The sequence below is a fragment of the Thunnus maccoyii genome, chromosome 18 (genome assembly GCF_910596095.1).
Source record: "Thunnus maccoyii chromosome 18, fThuMac1.1, whole genome shotgun sequence".
Lineage (NCBI taxonomy): Eukaryota > Metazoa > Chordata > Actinopteri > Scombriformes > Scombridae > Thunnus > Thunnus maccoyii.
The window spans coordinates 23,764,829-23,789,844 of NC_056550.1; the positions used below are offsets into that span (position 1 = coordinate 23,764,829).

At 41.3% G+C, this 25,016-nt stretch overlaps 1 protein-coding gene and 4 non-coding genes across 8 annotated transcripts in view; 4 read left to right on the forward strand and 1 right to left on the reverse strand.

Moving 5' to 3' along the window:
* kcnh6a (potassium voltage-gated channel, subfamily H (eag-related), member 6a) overlaps nucleotides 1-21,483 on the forward strand; it is a 36,991-nt gene extending 15,508 nt beyond the window's left edge. For all 4 annotated transcript variants that reach the window (XM_042393161.1, XM_042393162.1, XM_042393164.1 and 1 more), the window contains 10 exons: nucleotides 8,627-9,052; nucleotides 11,785-12,202; nucleotides 12,460-12,659; nucleotides 13,954-14,206; nucleotides 14,909-15,102; nucleotides 16,393-16,492; nucleotides 16,589-16,876; nucleotides 17,674-17,857; nucleotides 18,448-18,655; nucleotides 19,873-21,483. In XM_042393161.1, coding sequence (XP_042249095.1) covers nucleotides 8,627-9,052; nucleotides 11,785-12,202; nucleotides 12,460-12,659; nucleotides 13,954-14,206; nucleotides 14,909-15,102; nucleotides 16,393-16,492; nucleotides 16,589-16,876; nucleotides 17,674-17,857; nucleotides 18,448-18,655; nucleotides 19,873-20,160 — 2,559 coding nt within the window. In that variant the 3' untranslated portion in view covers nucleotides 20,161-21,483. The remainder of the gene's footprint in view (nucleotides 1-8,626; nucleotides 9,053-11,784; nucleotides 12,203-12,459; nucleotides 12,660-13,953; nucleotides 14,207-14,908; nucleotides 15,103-16,392; nucleotides 16,493-16,588; nucleotides 16,877-17,673; nucleotides 17,858-18,447; nucleotides 18,656-19,872) is intronic.
* trnac-gca lies at nucleotides 12,813-12,884 on the forward strand. Its single transcript has one exon. It is a non-coding gene; the product is annotated as a tRNA-Cys (tRNA).
* Nucleotides 13,539-13,610, forward strand: trnac-gca. Its single transcript has one exon. It is a non-coding gene; the product is annotated as a tRNA-Cys (tRNA).
* Nucleotides 17,901-17,972, reverse strand: trnac-gca. Its single transcript has one exon. It is a non-coding gene; the product is annotated as a tRNA-Cys (tRNA).
* Nucleotides 21,484-24,431: 2,948 nt separating the features above from the next.
* On the forward strand, nucleotides 24,432-24,503 carry trnac-gca. The gene has a single exon. It is a non-coding gene; the product is annotated as a tRNA-Cys (tRNA).
* Nucleotides 24,504-25,016: the final 513 nt, after the last annotated feature.

Genomic DNA, 25,016 nt, shown 5'->3' on the forward strand with positions numbered 1-25,016 from the left:
ATTTCTAAACACTTTCTATTATTAAAAAAGAAAATGTTTAGAAGGTCATTGGTTCAATCCCCCAGACCAGCAGAATAAATCTTAGTGGGGAAATTGAGGAAGCAGCCTTTAACCCTTTAACATCCACCTTTTTTAATAGAATTTTCACCTATTTGGCCTAATGGAAAAGCTTATAACAGAAGAACTGTAAGGCCACGATGCATATATTAGGCTTCATTTTACATGTGACATCTTCTAGTTTCTGGAAATGTGCTTGTTTTGGCTAAAACGCAAACATCAGTTCAAATAAGGCTCAAAAAAGTGTTTTTGGTCCTCGTCTATGAGTCACAATAATTAGGACATGCTTTATGCCAGAACTATGTAAATCACCACATAACTTCCACATCTTGTCATTCTGTATAAAATTCCAGACCTCTCGGCTTAACCTTATGGGAGCCAGAGAGTTTTTAGTTTGTGGTGTCACTGGTGTCACTGAACCTCTCCAGTTATCTCCAATTGGCCAAATTGTGCCAATTGCTTTGACTCATTACTGTGTGATTCTACCGCTTACAACTGGCTTAAGCGGGTCGCTGGCGACCCGGTGGATGTTAAGAGGTTAACCCCAGCAGAGTGGCCAGCAGGTCAGACTGTGGTTGTACTGGTTGCAGCTTCCAGGAGTGAACGTGTGTAACTGTGTGAATGTGATCAGAGCTCCAAAAAAGGGAGTTTCTTGCAGTGAAACCTCCCTGAATAAATAAAGAAATGTTTTCAAAAAAGTAACAGATTCAAAGAAATTTGGCAAGGCAAGGCAAGTTTATTTGTGTAGCACATTTCAACAACAAGACAGTTAAAAGGCATCAAGACAGAATATAAAAGCAACACAAGTAAAAAGACATTTAAATACAGTTAAAAACTGTTAAATTTGGAAATAAAAAGAAGCTAAAAAAAAGAATAAGACAGATAAAACAGGAGAATAAAAATGACAGATTTGCTTGTGGAGTCTTCTGGTTTCAGAAAGTCTTGCATAGCTTCTGATAGCACATCTGTTTATTATAAATTAATCCTAATTTTATGAGCGTTTTGGGATTAAAAAGATACCACTTCTTCATACTGGAGGGGAAGTTGTAGAGGATGGTGGTGGTGGTGGTATCGACAGGCGGCTGTGACTCAGTGCACAATAAATGTGGAAGCAACATGGCTTCTGTGGCCCTTCTGGAAACACTGAGTGGAAGAACAGAAGTCCTCCCGAAAGGCCTGGCAGAACACTTCACTTGTTATCTCGACTCTGCTGACGTCATGTACAAGTTTGGATTAAAAAAAAAAAAAAAGCGAGCGTTGGTCCGTGGCAGCGTTGAAGCGGAGTGTTTTTTCTGCTGCTCGGTAGAGTTTGTCTTACTATTTGTTATGTTTGTGTTGGAAGGTAAAATGTAGTTATTGCTGCTATCTGTCTCTGCTCTGGCGTGTCCCCTGTTGACAGAGCAAACACACTCTTTCTCAGGGCTTCTTCATCATAGCAACAATTTAGTCCAGAGTCTATAAATCTTGTCTTGGTAAAAACAAGGGGCTGAAATATTTTCCCTTGTTTACAATGCAAATCATTTTAACAGCTGTTTTATGTTATTTAAATAACTACAGGCAACTGTTTAATCTCCCTAAATTCATGATATAATTTCTTGGTTGTAGAAATGTATTTAAACAGGCTGAACTACATTAAAAACAAGTGGAATTATCTGACACTTTTTCAGATATTTTCTCATGTTTGATGGAAAACATGAAACTGTATTCTTAATGTGATGTGTTTTGGATATATTTAGTGTAAATCCAGTTACAGAGGGTAAAGCTTCGATGTTTCTGCATCTGTATTTAAGCAATCATCTGTTTCACACTTCGCAGATCCCACCAGACATGTTTTTTTTCCCCCACAATGTTTTTATTTACATTTTTAACACCATGAAATACAGTCTCTTACATTCATGCAATATATATAACACAATATAAAAACAACAAGGATGCTCCTCTTGTTTTAACAAGTGGTAATCTAAACCAAATCGAGTATATTAATTGCAGCAGATGCAAAATACAAGACAACATACAAAACAAGTATTTAGAAGAAAAATAAAAAATTCTACAAGCTCGGAAGCTTCATTGTCCAGAAAAATGAGTCATTCACTTGATCATCTGTTAAACCGCCAGACTTGTTTTAATACATATAAATTTACTGTTTCGGATGTGTTTTTTCCACATAAAAAAACTATTAAATATTTAAAAATTATCCATAAAATAACATTAAGCAAATATTTTTCAAAAGTTTTCCTGCTGGACACAAGATGTCTCCTACTGGAGGCTTCAGGTTTCCACATCGCACCTGCATACTGGATCCTGATTGGCTCCAAACTTGTTGTGATGTCACAAATCCCGCTCGTAGGTACACGTCTTAAACTCAGATTAAACACAGAAAACATCAATTATCCCTCAAACCACACACTAAAATGTTAATTAGCTGGCCATAGATTAAATCAATATCCTTTTAATTATTTAATTAGATAGTAGCAAAACAGGCATTTATCTGAAAACATGATTTGTTTTATTTACAGCCTGAGGTGTATCTGCCGTACAGATAATAACCAGGCAGCGTTGAGTGTGTGAGGATGCATGTGGAGAGTGTGTGTGTGTGTGATGTGTGTGTTTGGGGATCATCACAGGCGGTCTGTGGGAGCGGAGCGGGGTCCTGGTGAGATGTAGTTATGAAAGCGAGTTAAAAAAGGGCGGCGTCGGCTGCTGCGAGGCTATCGAGCGGCACTCGGTGGCTTTGGCGCTGACAGTGACCTTGGCCTCTGGAGCTAATGGACATGGAGGGCAGCGGGCGTGCTCTCTGTGCATCTGCCAAACCTCCAACTGTCCTCCAAATCACACTGCAGTCATCGCCCCCTCCTCTCTCTTCCCTCCTCCTCCTCCTCCTCCTCCTCCTCCTCCTCCTCTCTTCATGCTGATGCCAGTTTTTGTCCTGTTGAAGCAGCTTGAATCGACACGCAGTAGTATCATAGTCGTGAGGGCACAGACGAGTGTCAAGTCAGGTCAGGATTTGAGTCACAAATTGTTTGCTGCTGCCATGTTGGAACAAACTGCAGCAGCAGCGGCGGCGGCAGCGGTCGGTTTTCCCACCACAACAAATGTTTTATAAACAATATTCGTGTCATTTACTTGTTGAAACTTGAAACATATGTTGCCTTCACATTTGGTTGTGTTCCGTTATACAATAAAACTTGTCGTTAACCCTCCTTTATAATTGGATTTCGATTGGCACCTTACAAAAAGGGAAATGATGGTTGTCATTGATCTTTGCTCGTATTGATTTGTCTGCATAACATGGAGCACCCAGTGTGATTGACTAGACTGTAGCTTGTGAAAGACTGACTACTGTAGAGAAGCCCCAGCACACTGTAACTAGTAGTGTATGTATGTGTGTGTGTGTGTGTGTGTGTGTGTGTGTGTGTGTGTGTGTGTGTGTGTGTGTGTTTTCTGGGAAAGCAGAAGTGTGTTTATGTGGCGCCCCCTGGCTTTGAATGAGTTTACAACAAATGGCTGTGGAGAAATTTGAATGTACTTTGAATTGTGAAGCATTTAATTGGTTTTTGTTTGCATTCTGGTGCGTGATTGTGTGCACAGTCGAAGTTTAAACAGGCTCATATTCACAAAGTAAGATTTGGTTGAACTCAATCATCGTCTCTCTAAAATAATGTTTAATCGCAACAAACAACATCAACAAAAGTCCATCAAAATAAATAGAGGAACAGGTTGCATGACTCTTCTCCTGTATACTATAAATCCTGTGAGCGTTTTTGACTACATGTCCTGCATCAGGGTGGATTGTGAGGTTGTTTCTGGCTATTTTAAATACAATCAGTTACCCATGACATCACAAAAATATAAAAAAACAATCCTGCAATGTAGTTTAAATGATTTAACTCATAAAGTGTACTATATTTACAGTAATTTGTCTCTGTTTGAGACTTAATGACTTCTAATAACATCTCATGACCTTAGAAACAGAACCACATGAATAATGTAATAATGTAGATCTGCAAAGATTAGTTGATTAGATTATTTAGATCATTTAATTGATAGACAGAAAATTAATCTGCAACTATTTTGATTATCGATTAATTGTTTTAGTCGTTTTTTTAAGCAAAAATGCCAAAGATTTGCTAGTTTCAGCTTCTCAAATGTGACGATTTCATGCTTTTTCTTTGTCATACATAGTAGTAAAAAGAATATTTTGGGGTAGCACTGTTGGATGGACAAAACAAGTAATCTGAAGACGTCACCTTTGATTCTGGGGAAATTATAACAGCTATTTTCTGTCATTTTATTCACAAATTGATTAATAGAATAATCATTAGTGGCAGCCCTATAATAATCCCACTTTATGATAGTATTTAGACAATAATTAACTGACTTAAAGATGATGAAAACTCACAAAATGTAACACATTAAATACAGATATGAATATTTAGAACTAATTGACCATCAATATGGCTCTCTGAAGAAAAGCTCATGACTTTCCATAAGAATTAAAAACTGTATGTTTCTAATTAGAAGTCAAACACGTTTTATCACATCACGCAGGATCCAGTTGGACTTTTAGCAGTTAAATCTTGTTGAGCACCAGTGGAAGAGGTGGATGCCGTCATTGATAGAGCCGCCGGATCACTTTTTTCATGTTTGAAAGGGGATCCCGCGGCGAGGGCTGGGCTACAGGCAGGGAGGATGAGCGAGGGAGTCAGAGGGAGGGAGATACAGACGGATGGACAGAGGTTGCCTTCTCCCTCTCTCTTTCTCTCTCGCTCTCTCTTAGTCTCTTTAGTCTTCTCCTGCTGTTCAACACTGTGGTGCACTTCAGCATGAGCTTCAAGCAGAAACTGCAGCCTGTGAGTATTTCAGCCTTACCGGGGGGGTCTCTCAGGCTCTCCGGTGTCCCGCTCAAACTCCCACCTTCCCTTTTTTTAGTCTCCACTCCCCTGTTTGTTCGCTGCTGTTGTAGCCTTAACTTCTCTTCCTCCCTCTTCATCTCTCTGCTTACCCATTTTAGCTGCACAGGTGAGCAACAGGAGCGTTATCCAGGTTAAACTGACGTCATGTCACCTGTATGCTATATGTATTATATGTATATGCATTTGGACAGTTTTTTTTTGCACATAATTGTCAGCTAATTAGCTTTTGTAGTATTTTGTTATTGGAGTTGCTCCTGTTTTAAGTTTACTGTAACGTGTGTGTTTATATTTAATGTGAAATAAGACAAGTTAAACGTTTAATTTCATGGTAACTGAAGTACTTTATGGATCCAATACACAAAAAAAGCAAAGATAATTAGCTGAAATTAGTTAGATGTGAAAGATTTTGCACTTTGCGTTGTGTGACTTTATTCAAAAGTAAAGATAAAAGTAGGATGTTTTTCTTTACACAGCGAGGAAAACTACAATCTACACCCATGTCTGTGTTTCTGTGATGGTTTGATAACGATTTTTATTATTTATGATGATTAGTAGGTCAGGTTTTCTACTTTAAATGCCCTGAAAACAGCTATTCCCTCACACCTCGCTGTTGTTTCAGTGTAATGATAATGAAAACGTATAGACAGTGAACTCCTGCTGTGTTAATTATAAAGTCAGAGGAGTGACAGAGAGCTGTTGCGTGCAAAACCGGCGGTGGCAGTTGCTCTCTGCTCGTCATTATGAAACAGAGCTGTGGATAACATCAATAACTTAACATTTCTTGGATGAGTGAACCTTTGCTGGTCTGTTTACATTCTCATTACTGTGTTGTCTTTTCACATCTGTTCAGCTAGTGTGAGTAGCTGCTGATACACGAGGAGTCCCGCAGGTTGTCGTGTTAGAAGAATCCAATAGAGCCTCTGTGGTTTTAGACCTTAACCCTGTTTGATGGTCATTAAAAACAGATTTAAAACATCCCTCGGTCATTAAAGGTCACCATAAAACACTATACGAGCTTTTGTTACTCCTAGTTAAGATCTAACTTCATTCTCTTCCCTATGCTTTTTCTTTTTTTTTCTTTTCTTTTACCAAATATGGTCAAGTTCCCATTTTGTAACCTTTTTTAACGCAGTGGTCTGTCCTTCAGAAGCAGTTCACTTTGACTATTTATGGCCACTGTTTTCATCTAAGCTGGGAAAGTGGAAAAACATATTTTTAAATGTTTTCTTCTATGAACTAGAATCTCTAGTCTCTATATGACGCAGTACAAGACTCGTGGTTCCCGTGTGAGTATAATGGAGTTTTTTGTTTGTAAGGGCATTGCGGCCACTCGTCATACAAGCTCAGCTCTTCTTTTGTCATGGTGACTGTGATCATAATTATGCAAACTAAAATGCAAATGTGTGTCAAACCACCGCAAGGTTTGTGAGGACATGGAAAACAATGCACTATAGTACTTTGGCTGCTTGTGCATCAGAAACATACAATCGTGCTTGAGAAGAGAGCATTTTTATACGAGCAAGAGTCCTGACCTTTATACCTCCTCTTTTAATGAGAATTAACTAAAATCATTCACTCTGCATGGCGCCCAATCGATGCCAGCACTTATTCAAGTCCACAATTGAGCAGACCACTGGCAGGAGGGGTCACATGGTCTGGACTTAATGGGATCACATGTTGCGAGAGAAGCAGGTGAAGCTGCTTTTAAAAGAGCAGATAGTGCTTTGACTCAGTAAAGTGCCTGTGGAGAGAGGAGAGAGAGAGAGCCAGACAGGACTGGGACTGGGACTGTCAGCGCTGGGTTTGTAGCTTTTGTTTATGAGAGACACAGACCTGTGATTTTCTAACCGAACCTGCAAAGAAGTGATGCAGGAGAGAAGATGTCCCCTGCAAAACAGGCAGGTAGGGCTGCGGAGGGTTTGGAGGAGCCTCCTCCTCTACTGCTGTTGTCGACACCAGCGTGAAAACCTGGAAATGGAGGCTCTCATTGTCGTACCGGTCAGTGAGATCTTAATACTCATCACTTTAGTCGCTCAGTTACTGTTGTGTGTTGGTCGGCCTGCTAATGCTACTAGAAAAATGACTCAGGGAGTGGTCATAACACTGCATGGGGTGATGAGTGTTTTTGTCACTCTGAAGAGGCTGGAGTTGTTTCTGTGCTTTTGCTGCGTTAAACATTCAGCATATCGCGAAACTGAAAATGTTCATATGTTAAAAGGGCTGTGACCTTTTCTCCTGCCAAACATGGTGAGAATCTCTCAGAGGAGGTTGTTAAGTTACCTTTAGGCACAGATCGTTATAGATTAAAGCTTGATTGGTTGTGAGAAAAGTGTCACAAGGCACAAACAAGCATTAAAACATGTTGTGTGCAGCACCCATTAATCTATACATATATGTTTCCCCTGCCTGAATTAACAGCTAGTTAAGAGTTAGAGTTAATCAGGATAATTTTATTCCAAGACAAGAACCCATCAGGTGTTACTTTCAAAGTTGGAGATAGTCAGGTATATGTGATACTGATCTAGACCAGTTTCTAATCTATATCTCAACACTCTCTGCTTCCTGCAGCTCAAACATACTGTAACTATGTCAATTTGATGATCCCGAATAGAGTGAGACACACAAAGAAGTTAAACACGGCTTTATTTCCGGACGGGGTTCTGTCACATGCAAATACAATGAACAACATCCAACTTGAGCTGGGATCTTTTATACCTTGCCATGTCTTCAACATATGTTTCCCTTTATCAGTGGACTTCTCCGTAGTATGTTTAATTATGATATGGACCTGTCAACATGTCAGACATCTACTGACTTTACACATAAGGGCCGCACACAAGATGTTATTCCACATTTGTCTTTATGACACATGAGCACGGTGCCTCAGCTAAAGGTTTCTTACATTCCTTATGATGCATGCAACACAAAGAAAATACCTAATATCACAAACTCTGCTGGAAGATTTTTATTGTGAAGCAGTGGCAAGAAGTATTTAATAAACTGTTGACTGCTATTTTCAGGGAAACTTTGGTATTTTTCAACCTGGACCCTATTTTCCCGTCTTTTTGTGTCTAAGTGACTAATGGGGACAATTTTTGAAATTAGTCCAGTATTGAGCGAGAGCACTTCAGCCAGCAGCTCCGAAACAGGCTGCAATGTAATCCAACGGGGCAATAGCACACCGTCAATGTATGTCCACTAAAAGTTCTTGTTTTTGCCACTAAGAGGCTCAGATTATTATAAGTGTCTGATAACATTATGGAAATGATCCCTACAGAGAAATAAAATGTTTTTCTTTACCTTTCAGTACCTTCTGTTTGTTATTGTGTTGCTCAAGGAGAAGTCTTGTTCTGAAATCTCACGAGAGTTGAGTAGTTTTCAGCTAAATATTCAGCTATGACTTTGAAAATCTTTTAGATAATACTAAGCTACACTTTCTGTACTCCAACACAACAAACTCCTCCCAGCACTCCTCTCTCCATCTCTGTCATTGCTAGCTGAAGCGTTTTTGCTCTTACTGGACTGATTTCAAAAAATTGTTGTCCCCATTAGTCACTTAGACACAAAAAAACGAGAAAATAGGGTCCAGGTTGAAAAATACCAAAGTTATCTCCATTGTTAATAACATCTTCTCCATCCTGTCCCCCTCTCCACAGGTGTTGTCTCTTGGTGCTGACGTGTTGCCGGAGTACAAGCTACAGGCCCCACGTATCCACAGATGGACCATCCTTCACTACAGCCCCTTCAAGGCGGTATGGGACTGGGTCATCCTGCTGCTGGTCATCTACACGGCCATCTTCACGCCGTACTCGGCCGCTTTCCTTCTCAACGAAGTGGAGGAAGACCGGAGGAGAACTTGCGGCTACACCTGCAACCCCCTCAACGTGGTAGACCTGGTGGTGGACGTCATGTTCATCGTGGACATCCTGATCAACTTCAGGACCACCTACGTCAACCACAACGACGAGGTGGTCAGCCACCCAGGACGCATCGCACAGCACTACTTCAAGGGCTGGTTCCTCATCGACATTGTGGCCGCCATTCCCTTCGATCTGCTCATATTCCGCTCCGGGTCTGAGGAGGTGAGAAAAAAAGGGAAATAGTTGATGTCAGTGGCCTCGTAAGACCAAAGCATCAATTTTGCTGTACTCGAGTGTTGTCTGGCAAAGCTAAATAGACTTTTCAATGGACCAAACGGGTCTTTGCATATAACTAATAACATTATTTATTGTGCATTTTAGTCCTTTATTACAGATATGGGAGACAACAGGAAATGAGGGAGCAAGAAATGCAACAAATGCAACCAGAATTGGTCTCATATTCAGCGTCTTAACCCCTAAACCACAGGGGCACCCCCAAATGAATGAATGATGGCAATGATGGCCATTTCAGCATGCCACTTTCGTCATGCCCGTGGGCCATGTCAGCAGTGCATCTCAATGGAATGCAGCCATTACTCATATTATTAGTTACACTTGCGCTTGTCTCACTATGACAAAAAAGTCTGCTGTAAAAAAGGTCTGTTGAGTATTTGGCAGGTTAGGGGTGTCATCAGTGGCCCTGTACTCTTTCTTGAAGGGGAAATATCATGGTTTTTGTGATTTTCTGTCATTTATATACTGTTATGATGTCAGATATCTATGTTAAACATGGTCAAAGTTCCAAAACTTGAAGTGAATATATGTAAAAATGCTCCCTGCAAATCAAATCAAAAACCAGGGCTTCAACCTGCTCTGAACGTTATCTCTACTTTCCCATCGAACTGACATCAGATTGTTTGTGCATGCCCACAAATGGCCGTCCATTCCGAAGTCTACTACTATCCCTGCTGTTTTATGGTTTTTCCATTGGCATTTTTGGCCGCGCCAAGTGAAAACATGCCTCGTTGATTTACGTTTCCATTACCAGTTTAAACACGACGAGTTGTGCCGAGTCATGTCGAGTCGTGCCCAGAGATGGTCCATCTCGGGCACGACTCGGCATGACGCAGATGGAGTCGGGCCAAAGCGCGCCTGACCTGCCTCCAAGCAGGTTGCAGTGACATCTCGCCACCTGCAGCCTACCCGTGACGACCCCCCCCTTCCCCCTACTTCTCCCCCTCATGCAAGCTGTGTTGTGAGACTCCACTCATGTCTGTGCTGGAGACCAGAGAGAAAGCTATTTTTATAAGCCTCTGTGTGTTCAGCTCTCAGTACTTCTGTAGTGTCAAACTGAATCTCGGTCGTGTGAAGTTTAGTCTCTCTCCTGTGTTTCTGTTTATACTTTGAGATATCTGCTTTATTTTACAGTTTCCTGACCACTTTCAGGCTTATCGGAGCCATGTTGACTTACTGCTGATGAAAACATTTCCTGCTGCGGCTGCTGCTTTATATTAAAGGATTTCCACTGACAAACTAATGAAATTGTGAAGAATTTATAGGAAACGAAATGTAATTTGTTTATTCATTGTTTGTTACAGCCACGACTTTGACCACTAATCACAGCCATGATGTATACAGACCGCTGCCTTTTAACATCAGTTAAAGACACACCTTCAAGCGGGTAGCCCTGTTGTAATGGAGATGCAAATCCCTTCCGTGCTGGACTGACACGCCAAGTCAAACCGAGTCAAGCCAAGCCAGCACGGAAAAAGCTTATTTGTTTACGTAGCCTCCAGAAGCTGGCCAATCAGAACAGAGTGGGCTCATCGGGAGGGGGGGGGGGGGGGGGGGGGCATAAAGAGTCAAGAGCTAAAACGGCCTGTTTCAGACAGAGGCTGAACTGAGGGGCATAAAGAGCCAGTATAAGATACATAAGGATTTCTTTGAACTGTAAAACATGCAAAGATATTCAGCCCCAGAATAAAAATATAGCCCTGGAAATGTGAATAATATGTCCCCTTTAACTAGCATCTGTTTCATTAGCTTCAGTAGTTCACATTTTGCTTGTTTTTTATTTTTTACTAAAGTATCTTTTGATCTCTCGGGCTTGACAGCAATCCAGTTGAGTGTCATGGAACTCATTGAATCGTGGGTTTACATTGGTTAAATTGACGAGGTGTTAAAATTTTACTATACAGTAAAATTACAGTATAATAGTAGATTATATGGAGAGAAAACTTAATGAACATGTTTCAGCTTTTTAAAAAGACAGATAACAGAATCTCTCTATTTGAGCAACCCTGTTGACTTACAGATGCTGGAGGAACAGCTTGGGAAAGTAGGAGAGAGTTGGAGTCTCAGCTGTGAAACATCCTTAAAACATTTCAAGTAGAGCAACAGACGGCTGAAAAATGTTGCTGAGACGTCAACATAGACAAGTACACCAATCTTAGCTGTTACGGGTCTTTCGTCTGACTCACAGACTGGAAAAACGAGGCAGCCTCAACTGTAAATGTTGGAAATTTACCCCCTAAAATCATCCATGGAACTATACGTTTCTGTATAAATTTCAGACACATGTACATGCACACATCTGGTTTAAACAGTTGCATCTAAAAACATTCAGTTCTGAGATGCATCAAATCCATCTACACCTTTGCTTTTCCTGCTGCAAATATGAAAATTGGTCCGACTTGATTGTTTGATTTTCCAAGAGTGATTTTTCAAAATTTTATTTTGTGGATTTTGTTAAAAAGTTGATCTCTGTGTTGCTTCCTTGTGTGCCAGAATCTTCCAATTAAATCTCAATATACTTTATATCTGCAGGAAAAAACATCAGTTCAAGACTCAGTGATTAAAAGTCTATGTCACTGGTTTCAGCTTTTTTTTTTTTTTTTAAACTGGCACAAACATTTGCTCATGTCACTAATATGAAGTCTTCCTCTCTCCACCAGCCACAGACCACCACTCTGATTGGATTACTAAAAACAGCCAGACTCCTGAGGTTGGTGCGAGTAGCCAGGAAGTTGGACCGTTACTCAGAATACGGAGCCGCTGTCCTTTTCCTCCTCATGTGCACCTTTGCTCTCATCGCTCACTGGCTGGCCTGCATCTGGTACGCCATCGGCAACGTGGAGCGCACCAGCTCCGCGCGCATCGGAGCCCTGAAGATCGGCTGGCTGGACAACCTGGCTGACCAGATTGGTAAACAGTACAACGACAGCGACATAACCTCGGGCCCCTCCATCAAGGACAAATACGTTACAGCCCTGTATTTCACCTTCAGCAGCCTGACCAGTGTGGGCTTTGGCAACGTCTCACCCAACACCAACCCGGAGAAGATCTTCTCCATCTGTGTCATGCTCATTGGCTGTGAGTAGAGAAGAAGAGCTTCAAAATTCATTCTTGACCTTATGCACTTTTTTTGTCTGTATGAATTAGAACAAATAAAATACCTACAGTTTTAAAGGGGCTGTTGTATATTTAATGTGAATTAGTGCATGAATGTAAGAGAGACATAATCAGGGAGAGTGAAAACCTTAGTGATTGTGATGGTTTAGCGATTAGAACAGCTAATGACAGCTAATTCCTCCAACGTATTCAGTATTTCTCTCCTCTGTCCCGTGCAGCTCTGATGTACGCCAGTATCTTTGGGAACGTGTCGGCCATCATTCAGAGACTGTACTCAGGAACGGCTCGATATCACACCCAGATGCTGCGGGTCAAAGAGTTCATCCGTTTCCATCAGATCCCAGGAGGCCTTAGACAGAGGCTGGAGGAGTACTTCCAACACGCCTGGTCCTACACCAACGGCATCGACATGAACGCCGTGAGTCACGTAGACGTTCATACAGAAACACGGTCTGGCGCTAGTTCACAGGTTTAGGCTCAAGACAAGATTTTTTGGGGGGAAAATTGATGTTAAGACAGCGTAAAAACATGCTGTAGATAGAAAAAAAACGATCAAACAACCATCTCTGTGGGGGGTATAGCTCAGTGGTAGAGCATTTGACTGCAGATCAAGAGGTCCCCAGTTCAAATCTGGGTGCCCCCTGTCCCAACAAACACCCCATGTGGACCTTTTGTGTAGTTAATCCCAAACCACAACCGCTCTACCAGCTACTCAACTGGAAGAAATAGTGAAAAGAGATGGCAATGCACGTTTAATATCTGCATGAAATCCTCTATTTGTGTTACAACACACATTTGCAAACTTGCTGGTATATAAAGAGCAAAAATCTCCTTGTTTGTACATTAATTATTACCACAGATGCTGTTGAATTATATGAGCATTTGTTGTACTATTCTCAGAATATCCCAAAATCCAGGCAGTAAAGTGTATGACTAAAATAAGCAGCCCTAAATAAATTGTACCATATACCAGCATGTAATGGCACACTTTCTTTCTCCCAGTTGTCTTTTTAAATATCCCGTTGTTGTCATATTTTGCTGCATTGATATTCTGTGTATAACCTACACAGGCTGTTTGCCTTTTTCTTTTGGCACCACAATGACCCAGTTTTCCCACATTGAACGTTCATGTAATCTTATCTACTCAAATGAGAACTTGTGTGTGTTGCAAAAAAAAATCCATTTTACGCTGCAAGTGAACAACAAATCCAACAAATCTATATCTAACTCCCTTTTTCCTCTACTTGACACAGGTTTTGGGATTCATATGTGCACATCACTAGGATTGTGAACAGTAGGGGGTATAGCTCAGTGGTAGAGCATTTGACTGCAGATCAAGAGGTCCCCAGTTCAACTCTGGGTGCCCCCTTCTAATTTAAACACAAACGAGTACTTCCAGTTGAAGCCGCTACATGAGGAGACCCAGTTTTTAGTGATGATGTGCGTCATATCGCTGCTTGAGCTCGGGCTGCTAACAGCGATGGAGCACGACGCAGACAGAGAGCAGCATTAGCGCCTGCCAATTCAATGTGAGAATAGATAATCACTTGGAGCCGCTGTCCTTTATGCCCCGCCTGAATCAATCTGACACATTGCTTTCCTTCTCTCACCCCTCAGTTTCTTTTTTATACACCCTTCAGATCCATTTAGCATTTTTTAGATCACTCGGGTTTTAAAGCAGGATTCGTCTAACGCCCTGTGTTGCCCTGCAGGTTTTAAAGGGTTTCCCCGAGTGTCTGCAGGCTGACATCTGCCTCCATTTGAACCGCAGCTTGCTGCAGAACTGCAAAGCCTTCCGAGGTGCCAACAAAGGGTGCCTGCGTGCTCTGGCCATGCGATTCAGGACCACCCACGCTCCGCCAGGTGACACCCTGGTCCACAGCGGGGACATCCTCACCGCCCTCTACTTCATCTCCAGAGGCTCTATAGAGATCCTCAAGGATGACGTGGTGGTGGCCATACTGGGTGAGCTGCAAGTCGTGGAAATTATATCATTTACTCATTTGATTAATCAACATATTATTTAGTTCAGAAAATATGAAGAATAATGACCAACAACCCTCACAAATAACCATGAAGATTGTCTTTTTATTTATGATCCACAACCACAAAAACATAAATATACAGACATACAAAAACACAATTATAAGAGATTTATTTTTCTCTAAATTGACAAAATGATACATAAACCAATTGTTTCAGAATTATTTTGTGATTTTCTCTCTTTATCTATTTGTTCGGCCACCCTCTCATCTATTTCCTGCCCTTTACACTGTACAAACACACACACACACACACACACACACACACACATTTCTCTGTGTGTTGTGTTGCTTCGCCAGAGGTGTTTGGGCACAGCTCCACGTTCATTCCACAGCGGCATTGATCACCAATAGGTCCGGTGCTCAGATCCAGGCTGCCTAGGTCATTTCTTTTTTGTTTGCTGTTACGATTAATTTGTGATGAGCAGCGGCACTGTTGAGGGTCAGTGACACTGTAGTGTTTTGTTTTTTCGTTTGTTATGATCAGATTCATCCCATCAGAACGTTGTCAGTAAATTATTTTCACTACTACTATCTGTGGCCTGCTCACTCAGACATGTATCGATTAACTGTTACGCTTGTCCCATGATCCTCTCTTTTTTTTTTCCTGTGGTTTCTCTTTTAGGAAAGAACGACATCTTTGGCGAACCCATCAGTCTGTACGGGAGGCCCGGGAAATCCAGCGCCGACGTCAGAGCTTTGACCTACTGCGACCTTCACAAGATCCTGAGGGACGACCTGCTGGAAGTGCTGGATATGTATCCCGACTTTGCCGAAATGTTCTGGAACAACTTGGAGATCACCTTCAACTTGAGAGATGTGAGTGCCACCAGAGGGCGAAATTACACGGTGTATTTTTTAAAAAAAAACACCATCATCGTATCAGTGATTGCAGTCTTTTTGCATAATCTGAGCTCTGCTGGTCTCAAGGCCTTTTTCTACATGTGCAAAGCCTTTTTAAAGATGTTTTGAAACCTGCGTTGATATGCAGTTTTGTTATTCCCCTCTTTTACTTGCATATAGCAACCTTCATGGCTCATTATTGCCTCTATGCACAGCCCACTCAGACCAAAATCAACCCTGTGTTAAAACAGTGCAAGGTGGTGTATTGTTTAAGCTGCTGGTGAGACAATGAAGGACGTTGAGCCGGAGCTACAGATTAAATTATTTAAAGGCTTATCAGACTCCAAAACACAGCACAGCAGTTTGTAATACTCTCAGACAGGATTTTACAACTGCGACAACTGGTTTATCTTTCGTTGCGGCGATCACAAGGTAAACAGCAGAAACACAGCGTTCTCGTTGCAAAGTAATCCACCAGAGAAGAGCGCTCGTATGTGTGTGATTGGCACTCCCACTGTATCAATCCAGTATCCCCATTCAAATGAATGAGAGGGCTGAGTTTTATCCCGCAGAGCTAATCTCAGCTAATCTCACCACCTGCAGCTCCACAAGTGGTCACAAACTCCACAGGGCATCTTTTAGTGGTTTAAGTGGTGAAATCAAAAACATATCATTGCAGTTAAAATGTGCTGAGACAGTTTTATTTATTTTTTGTTCTCTCAGTTTTATTTTGTGCCGGTCTTTATGGTTTAGTTACAAAATATTTAAAAGTTAGCGAGAAAAAGGACTTTTGTTGATGTGCCTGCCATGTCTGGGCCTATTGTTTGTATATTAGTGTTTGTTTTTTTATTATTATTATTATTGTGGATGCCTGACAGCTGCAGTATAGAATTTGATATCAGTTCCTCACAATAAAAGAACAAAGAACAAGAAAGGACAAGCACCTCTTTCTAGACTCATCATTATACCAAAACTACATATTTGTGACCTCTTTTTGAAGATTTACATCTTCAGAAGGGCTTTTGATCTTTTCATGGGGTTTGTTGACAAAAACAAAAATGTAGAATAATGTCAGATTTATCAGTTAATAATAACACAGATAGAAATCCCTCATAAAAGCCATTAGCACCAGTTTCTCCACTAACAGTAGCCTTAAGGTTGCATGAAACATTATAGATACATAATGGTGTAAGATAGTCCAAAAAATGTCCTTTGAGCATCAGATCAGGTGTGTATTTCTGAATTACTGAAGCTGATATGTATCAGGCAGATAGAGTAAACCAGCCAACCCCGGGCAGGGACTCTGAATGTGGCTACCGCAGGAAGAGACACCGGAGACGCTCCCTGCGTCGTCGCAACCGGCCAGGTGAGTGAGGAAGTAGGTCAAAAATTTTAATATTTCCATACATTTCTATTGGATGTTTAATCTCCATATTCTCTTTTCCTGGCTGCTCCGACACAGACGGCATGGACCGTGACGACTCTTACCCCGATCAGTCCTGTCCGATGGCAAACCACCACCGGGACACGATAGCGGGATCGCACTGGGAAGACCTCTGCAGCAGCGCTAGTATCTGTTCACAGTCTAGTGATGAGGAGATGAAGCCCGTAGGACACAGCAAAGGGGAGCTGTACCCACCCGGGGGAGACACCAGAGACTATCCACCAGCAGTGGTCAACCTCCTGCCTCACAGCGGACCCTCAGCTGGGATGGGACCTCCTGTAGACCTCGGAGGTCCACCGTACTCAGGTAAAGACTCTACCCACCATCCCCACATCAGTCAGTAGACTTCTGCCCTCTTCAGAGTCTTTCCCTGCCAAAGAAGGTTCACAAAGTCATATTTTTTACTCTAAAGGCAACATCAGCTGCCACCTTTTTCCAGATGGATGAAGGACAAAATGTTTTTATGAAACAACAGATAATTTAACAAACTCTCAAACCTTTCTCAGAAATTTGTGCTCTCCTTTTGGAAAACCATGATGTCACATGGACTCCATTTGAAGACACAGAGGATTGAAATGAGGAAGAAGTGCTTACTTAACGAGTCATGTTTGTTTCATAGTGAGGTGTAGGGTCTGATTAATGATGGATGGTGTTTTAGATGAGTCATCAAACCTCGGTGTCAAGCCAAGTCCAGATTCCAAGTTTATGTCTAAAAGACACATTTTAAATAATTCAACCAAAAACTGAATATTTATCTCTTCTAACCTAAAAATTAAACCAAAATATGTTTAATAAAAGCTTCTATTGTTTTGCAGAAAGTAACATTTGTGCATTTATTTATTTTTAGCTGCAACTATAAATGAAGTGAGGCTGTACTGGTTATTATCAACTATAAATAGGATTTAGGCCTAGAGTTTGTATTACAAGATATCTGATATACTCATAAAGTAAAACTGAAACTAAATTGGAATAAAAATGGAAAGTGATATCAGAAATCTGAACCTTGAATCTTTCACTGAACTGTCCTTGTGATCAGTCTCTCTTGCGTCACATATTGCATCATTTTCATAAATGACTGAATTCTCCTTCTTGTTCTTGTACAGCAGCCGCACCTATCAGCATGTCAGGCCTGTATGGCTACTGGCCGGACCGCAGATCCAGCCAGTTCTCAGACAACCAGAGACGACCGTCCTCAGTCAGGGCCAGTTTCCATCCTCCGACCTGCGCCGAGGACCGGCCCAGTGAACTGGAATCCAGACTGGAGCTGCTGCAGTCCCAGTTAAACCGGTGAGTTTGTTTTATTTTTAAGTGCTAGATACAGAAAAGTGATAGGGGGCACCTGGATTTGAACCTGGGACCTCTTGATCTGCAGTCAAATGCTCTACCACTGAGCTATACCCCCTGTTATCAAAGCTTGTCTTGGGTGTTGTCTTTAATCCGTTCACTGGCTGGTGTTTACCTTTGAATTAGATGTGCTGTATAATAAGTGAACTCCTTTCCTCCCTGTCCTGCTGTGTTTGCATATCGATTCCCAGCTGGTTGCTCCCACGATGTGAATGTGTGTTGCATGTGTGTCGGGGAGAGGGAGGAGGAAGAGGAGGACGGAAAGACAAACAAAGATAATAAAGCGTTCAAGGACGAGACAGGAAAATGTAGAAAAAAGCTCTCTAGAGTCATTCATGTGCGTTTCCTTATAGCTGCCTGTCTGTTAATGTGTTTATGACAGAGACAGAGCGAGAGAGAAGCCTAGTGGACATTTTTGAAAAGACAGATGACTTTCTATAAAATGATTAAGAAGGGTTCCACCCAGCAACAAAATAGTGTATTTTTTTTTCTAATGATGAAGATTAAGGTCATTTTTGCTTCGTCTCTTCAAGGCTGGAGACCCGAATGACAGCAGACATCAACGTGATCCTGCAGCTGCTCCAGAGGCAGATGGCTCCAGTGCCTCCTGCCTACAGCGCTGTGTCACCCAGTCCTCACCCGCCTCACCCCACCGCCCTGTACAGTACAGGAGCACCCACAATCCACACCGTCCCCCCAATCCAGCCAGTACAGATCGACAGCACTGCCTCACTGCTACAGGTGTTGTGTTGCATCCTTTTCCTAGCCTTATGGGACTAATTTAGACTATTGTCCAGTGATTTTAACCATTTGCAAAGTTTTTTATTTCTAAATTAAATATTTCACATTACAGGCCATATTCAGCCCTCCTGATGCTGTAAATCAAACTGAGTCATTTCAGTCATCACTTTCAGTGGAAACTAACATTTATTTACTAAAACATAGCTAAAACAATTTTATAAGGGAATAGTTTGACATTCTGGTAGATACACTTATTCTCTTTCGGGGTTAGATGAGAAGATTTATAACCACTTTCATGTCTGGACGATAAATATGAAGCTACCGCCAGCAGCTTAGTTTAGCACAATGATGGAAAACAGGGGAAAACAGCTAGCCTGCTTCTGTCCAGAGGTTACAAAATACACTCAGGCTCACTAATTAACATGTTCTGCCTTGTTTGTTTACTCTTGTACAAAATCTGAAGTGTGTGTGGTTTTGCAGGGATTATATAGCGGACTATATCTCGCCATGTAACCCCCCCAAAAAGAACACCAATGCCTAATTTTTACACTTTATTTTGTGCAGATTAAACAAACAACATACAGTGTGTTATTATTGAGCTTTAGAGCAGGTAGCAACCTCTGGGGCTGAAAAATTAAGCTAATGCTAAAGTGCTAAAAACTGCAGTTCCTCGATTGGCCACTTGAGGCTCCAAAAACGCATTAATCCCCATAGACTCCCATGTTAAAATGCTCAATTTTACAGCAGAAATAAACTGGTGCAAAAAACGGTTTTGGTCTCTATAACTAATTTCCCCTTTCATGACAACTGTACAGGGGGTGATTTTTTTTATAAGTCACCTGTTAAAATTTTATTAAGACGTAAAGTTACACATAATTAAGGACGTGGCTGCTTTGAGTGACAGGTTGCTAGCCGCCAGGCGGCTTGTTTCTTTGCCCATTTTGGATTAGCCGGGAGTTGGGCGTTCTTCAAAACTGCTCTTCAGAAACCACATCATGGTGGCTACGTCCATATTTTTACAGTCTATGCTTTAGAGGTGCTGCCAGGTGGATTTTGTTACCTTTGGACAGAGCCAGATTAGTTGTAGTTGCAGTTTTCATATTTACTGTACAGATATGAAAAGTGACGATTCCTTAAAACACAGAGGTTGGAGTAGATTCATATATACATCAGATCCCAACATAAACCTTCCTTCTCTCTCTCTTTCTCTCTCTCAGAGTCCAGACTCTGATTTCAAGCACAAATCCAAGGACTCCCTGTCCAGCGGGATCCATCTCACTGTGGCCTCCGACGACACCATGTCCATGTCGCCGGAGGCCGACCAACCACATCGGCCCTCTGTGGACCTCATGCCTCCTCAACTGTCGTGCTCAGGGGCCCAAGAGCCCCCTGGACTGCTATGTGGCAGCCAGCGCTTCCCCTCCCTCCCTGAACACCTGGAGACCTCCACAGAGGCGCAGGAGATCCAGAGGCACGTCTCAGACCCTGTCCTGCCGGGCAGCTAGTCACCACAGTCAGTCACCACCGCCACCCAAAAGCCTGGTCTTTTGGACGGGACAGCCATACGTTCCCCATTTTGTTACTTCCTTCTTCCTACCTTAAAATCTCCTCTGTCCTGTTCTGATGCTGCTGTAGAGTGTGGGTTGCCTCGCCTTCCACGTCACTGGAGGTTCACGGTGCCTCCCGTTTCTTACTACAGACTCAACGGCGCCCCCGCAGGCTGCTGTGGTTTTGTGCTCCAGGGTCCCCTCACTCCCAAAGGTCCCGTGCAATGAAGAGATTATTCCTGCCCAGCTGGGTTGGGAAAAATAGTGAAATACGAGTCGACAGCAAGCGCACATACACGTATTGTGCATTCGCTGCGGACCGGAAGTTTCCATGAAGAGAGGCGAAATGTCAAGGACAATTAATACGTTTCACGTGTGAAGAATTATCTGCATTCACGTTGTATAAGAATTGCACATTTAGACTTGAGCGTAGAAAAATGTAATCATTTCTTTGAAACTGAAATTATTTTCATAATATTAGAGATGTATCGGCTACATTAAGGGGCCATACTTCTAGTAAATATAATAACTACGAGTGTATAAAGTTATAGATTCACTGTTGTTTTTGGTGTAAGCTAAAAAAAAAAAATATCAAGAGGCATTTATGGCACACTGTGAAGGATGGCGGTGCGACAGAAAATGGGAAGTGGCGTGTAATTTTCATCTCATATTTCTGACATTTTGACACGAATCAGCATTACTCAGTAAATGTGTCATTGGATCATGACAAGGTAATTCAACATGTGCACAATCAAGCAGAGCAGGAAAATGTCATAGTTTCTTGTACATTTATGTGTAGTTTTGTTTGGATCATGACTGCTTTGCTTGGTTTCCCCCCCCCACCTCCCCCCTGTTTCTGTGTCTGTATATCTGTTTTGTTCCACTCAAACACATGTCAACTGTTTGTCAGAGTATCATGGTCACATGGTTTCATAATGTACTGGATGTGTTTATCTGAAAATGCCAACAATAGAGGACTTCTCTCACAGTGGACAGACTGCCCTGAACATGTAAAGCGAGAAAAAAAAAAAAAACTGCCGAAGGTTGTTTAACATCAACTGAGTGACAAGTGAAGTGGATGGTAACTGTCAATCACATGGCGGGCACAGACACGTCGTCTCAAGGCGTCCTTTGATAAGATGATTTTACAGTTCCAACCACAAGGTGAATGTAATGACTTTTTAAGCATTTATAATTCTGTATAATGTTTCTTGAAGCACAAATTCCTGTTATTTATCTTTTTTTTCTTTTTTTTTTTTTAGATTAAAGACACACAACAGAGCTAAACTGTGAATCAAATTGCTTTTATTTCCAAGACTTGATTCAAGACACATGAACAAATGTAATGAAAGAAAAATTCTGCACAATGTGACGACAAACTCTCAGATTCAGATTCAAAAGTACAACTAGGTTGTTAAATAGCCAAATATGCTCAGATTATAAAGGGAACAGATAACATGCTGAGCTTAAATCAGAGTCTTTAAAGGGGACATTACATGCTTTTAATGATTTTCTGTAATTTATATACTGTTATGATGTCGATAGTCAACATTCAGTCTGCTCTGAACGCTTCGTTTGTAAAGTTACTTCTACTTCCCCTTCAAACTGACGTCAGAACGTTCACACATGCCCACAAACGGCCGTTCGTTCTTTAGTCTTTGTTGCTAAGGTTGTTGCTAACTTTACTTGCATATTTTGGGCTCAAACATGTACAGATGTACATTTGAGAAGTTTATATTTCAAGTAATCTACAACTATTGTATGTTTACGTAGCCTCCGGAGCTGGCGGACATCTGCAGAGGAACAGCTTTCAGGAGCCAACCAATCAGAATATAGAGCCTGTAAAGCGCCAAAATAAAAATATAGACCTGGAAATGTGCATGTTAAGTCCAAGCGTAAACCTCTGGGACTGATAAATGAAGCTAATGCGGAAGTGCCGAAAACTGCAGTTCCTTGAATGTCCACTTGAGGCTCCAAAAGTGAGTCAATCCTCATAGACTCCCATGTTAAAATACCCAACTTTACAGCAGGAATAAACATGTTTACAGCCTGGTACAAACAACGGTTCTGGTCTCTATAGCTAATTTCCCCTTTCATGACACCCGTTTAAATTTTATTAAGCCGTAAATTTATGCATAATAAAGGACCTGGCCGCTTTGAGTGACAGGTCGCTAGCCGCTAGGTGGATTGTTTCAGCAACCAGGCTTCATTCAGCCCACCTCAGCTCCACCTCTTTGCCTGTTTTGGATTAGCTGGGAGTTAGGCGCGCCATATTTTTACAGTCTATGCTTTAGAGGTGCTGCCAGGTGGATTTTGTTACCTTTGGACAGAGCCAGATTAGTTGTAGTTGCAGTTTTCATATTTACTGTACAGATATGACAGTGGCATCATTCTTCTTATCTTAAGTGTTTTTCCGAAAACGTCAAATGATTCCTTTAAACACAGAGGCTGGAACCACCTACTTTGAGCTTCAAAACCGCTCTTCAGACACCAATGGATGACGTCACAGTGGCTACATCCATAATTTTCACGGTCTATGGTTATGTCCCCCTTAATTTAGCAAACTTGTGTGTGTGTGTGTGTGTGTGTGTGTTTGTGTGTGTGAATACTTGAGGGTCTGAGTTGAACTAACCAGACAGCAGCTTACTTCCCTTCATGATTCAACGTGCTGCAGTCTGGTGTTGGAACCGGACTAAATGGAGACACTGATGGATGATCACAGATGAATTAGGATGCGTTCAGTGACAGACATGCAGAGTTAGATCAGGGCAGGCTGTGAAACGTTAAACAGCTGCATTTAATGCAAGAACAAGGCTGAGCAATTATTCTCAATCCCTACGGAGGAAGCTTCACATGATCCGACATCCGCTGAAGATGCAGAACCTTAAATAACTGTCAGCATGAGGAGTGACATCTAAACAGTGGTGGGAAGTAACGAGGTACATTTACTCAGTTAAAGTACAAATTTAAGGTACTTCATTATATATAAGAGGGAAATATTGTACTTATTACTCAACCACATTTAACCAGATTTGATTTTTTAAAACTATACCGAGCACATGAATCATCATGCATTATTATACAATAAATACAATTAACCAACAGCAGATATTACTTAATTAGCTCCACCTCAACCAGCTTCAATATTAAAATACTCCAGTGATTTAGTCACTTGCATAGAGTTGGAGGACTTGAGAGAAACAGATTTTTTTTAAAAGAATGGTCAAAACTGAAGCAGCAGTGGTTTCAGATATCTTGACTTTTAGTTCCTCGTATGAGTCAAGCTTCAAATACGCTGGATCCTACATTTCCCATAATGCAACACAGCTACATCTCTCAATACCTCAACATTCCCTGCCTCCTCTAGAGCCACAGACAACATTATACATGCTCACTAGTACTAACTGTGGGGAGTAAATTGACTTTTATGTGTAAAATAGGTGGAATGCCCCTTTAAAATTCTGTTTACACATTAATAAATCAGTAATTTAACATTGACTGCATGATGAGCACGTTCACCTTTGATACTGTCAATACATTTCGCTGATAATACATCTGTGTGTTTACTTTTGACACATTTGCTGATGATACACCTGCACTTCTATTGAAGTAAACCTTTGAATGCAAGACTTGAAACTGAATATTTCTACATTGTGGTGTCGTTTCTTTTAAGTAAGTAAAGAATCTGAATACTTTTTCCACGACTTGTAGGTTTTAAGTCTTCATTTCCACTCTCTTGACTGTGTTGTTCTCAAATTTCTTGCCAGCTCACCAGCTCAACATAACCTGTCAGATACTGTTTGTCTGATAAAATTCACTAAATTGATATCAATTCACAGGTTTGATTAACTCGACTCAAAGTCACTGGAGATACAGTATAGACTGAGCAGAGAAGAGGGATGAAAACAAACGTATGAGGTTAACAAAGTGCTCTTGTATTACAGCACCCACCGGAGAGACACGACTGATGAAACCTGGGAGATAAAACATTTATCTCAACATTTGTTCAACTTTAAGTGAACCAGATACACTTTTCTGGGAAACTATGACTAAGAATTTAACTTGTCAAGCGGTTTCCGCTACTCAACTTTCTTTCTTCCTCCTTTCAAGCACAAGCTGGGAACTGATACGCAAACACAGCAGGAGAGGGAGGAACTTTAGATCACTTGTAGGTAAACACCAGCTGGTGACTAATAGAAATACACCACCAAAGGCAAACATCTGTATCAGGGGGTATAGCTCAGTGGTAGAGCATTTGACTGCAGATCAAGAGGTCCCCGGTTCAAATCCGGGTGCCCCCTCTCTTTTCACACCTCGATAAGCCGAGCAGAGAGAACATAATATGTCTTAATATCATGGGATTATTGTCATTTCTCAAAATAAATCAGTACAACGACAAGTTAGTTCCTAAGACATGGAGGAATACAATTTATTAGAGCAAATTCAATAATAAACTTTATGAAAAAAGCTACAACATGAACACTTGGCTTACCAATGTCTTAAGTTGATATATTTATATGTATGTACACTTTGCCTTGTAATGGCATGCTACAAGGACATGACCCTTTAAGTACTGAAAACAACAGAAAAGAGAGGCAGACACAGACACAGTCAGAAAAGTTGTATCACTCTCCTCCCGCTTCACAACTCAATCTAACACCCGTCTCGACAAAAGGAAGAAAAAGAAGAAAAAAAAAAAAAAATGCCATTTTCCAAGCACAATCTTATACAAATAAAAAGAGAAGAGAATAATTAGGAAGCTAAAAAGGCTGAATGACATTGCTCTGGTAGGTTCTTGAGTATTGCTGTACATG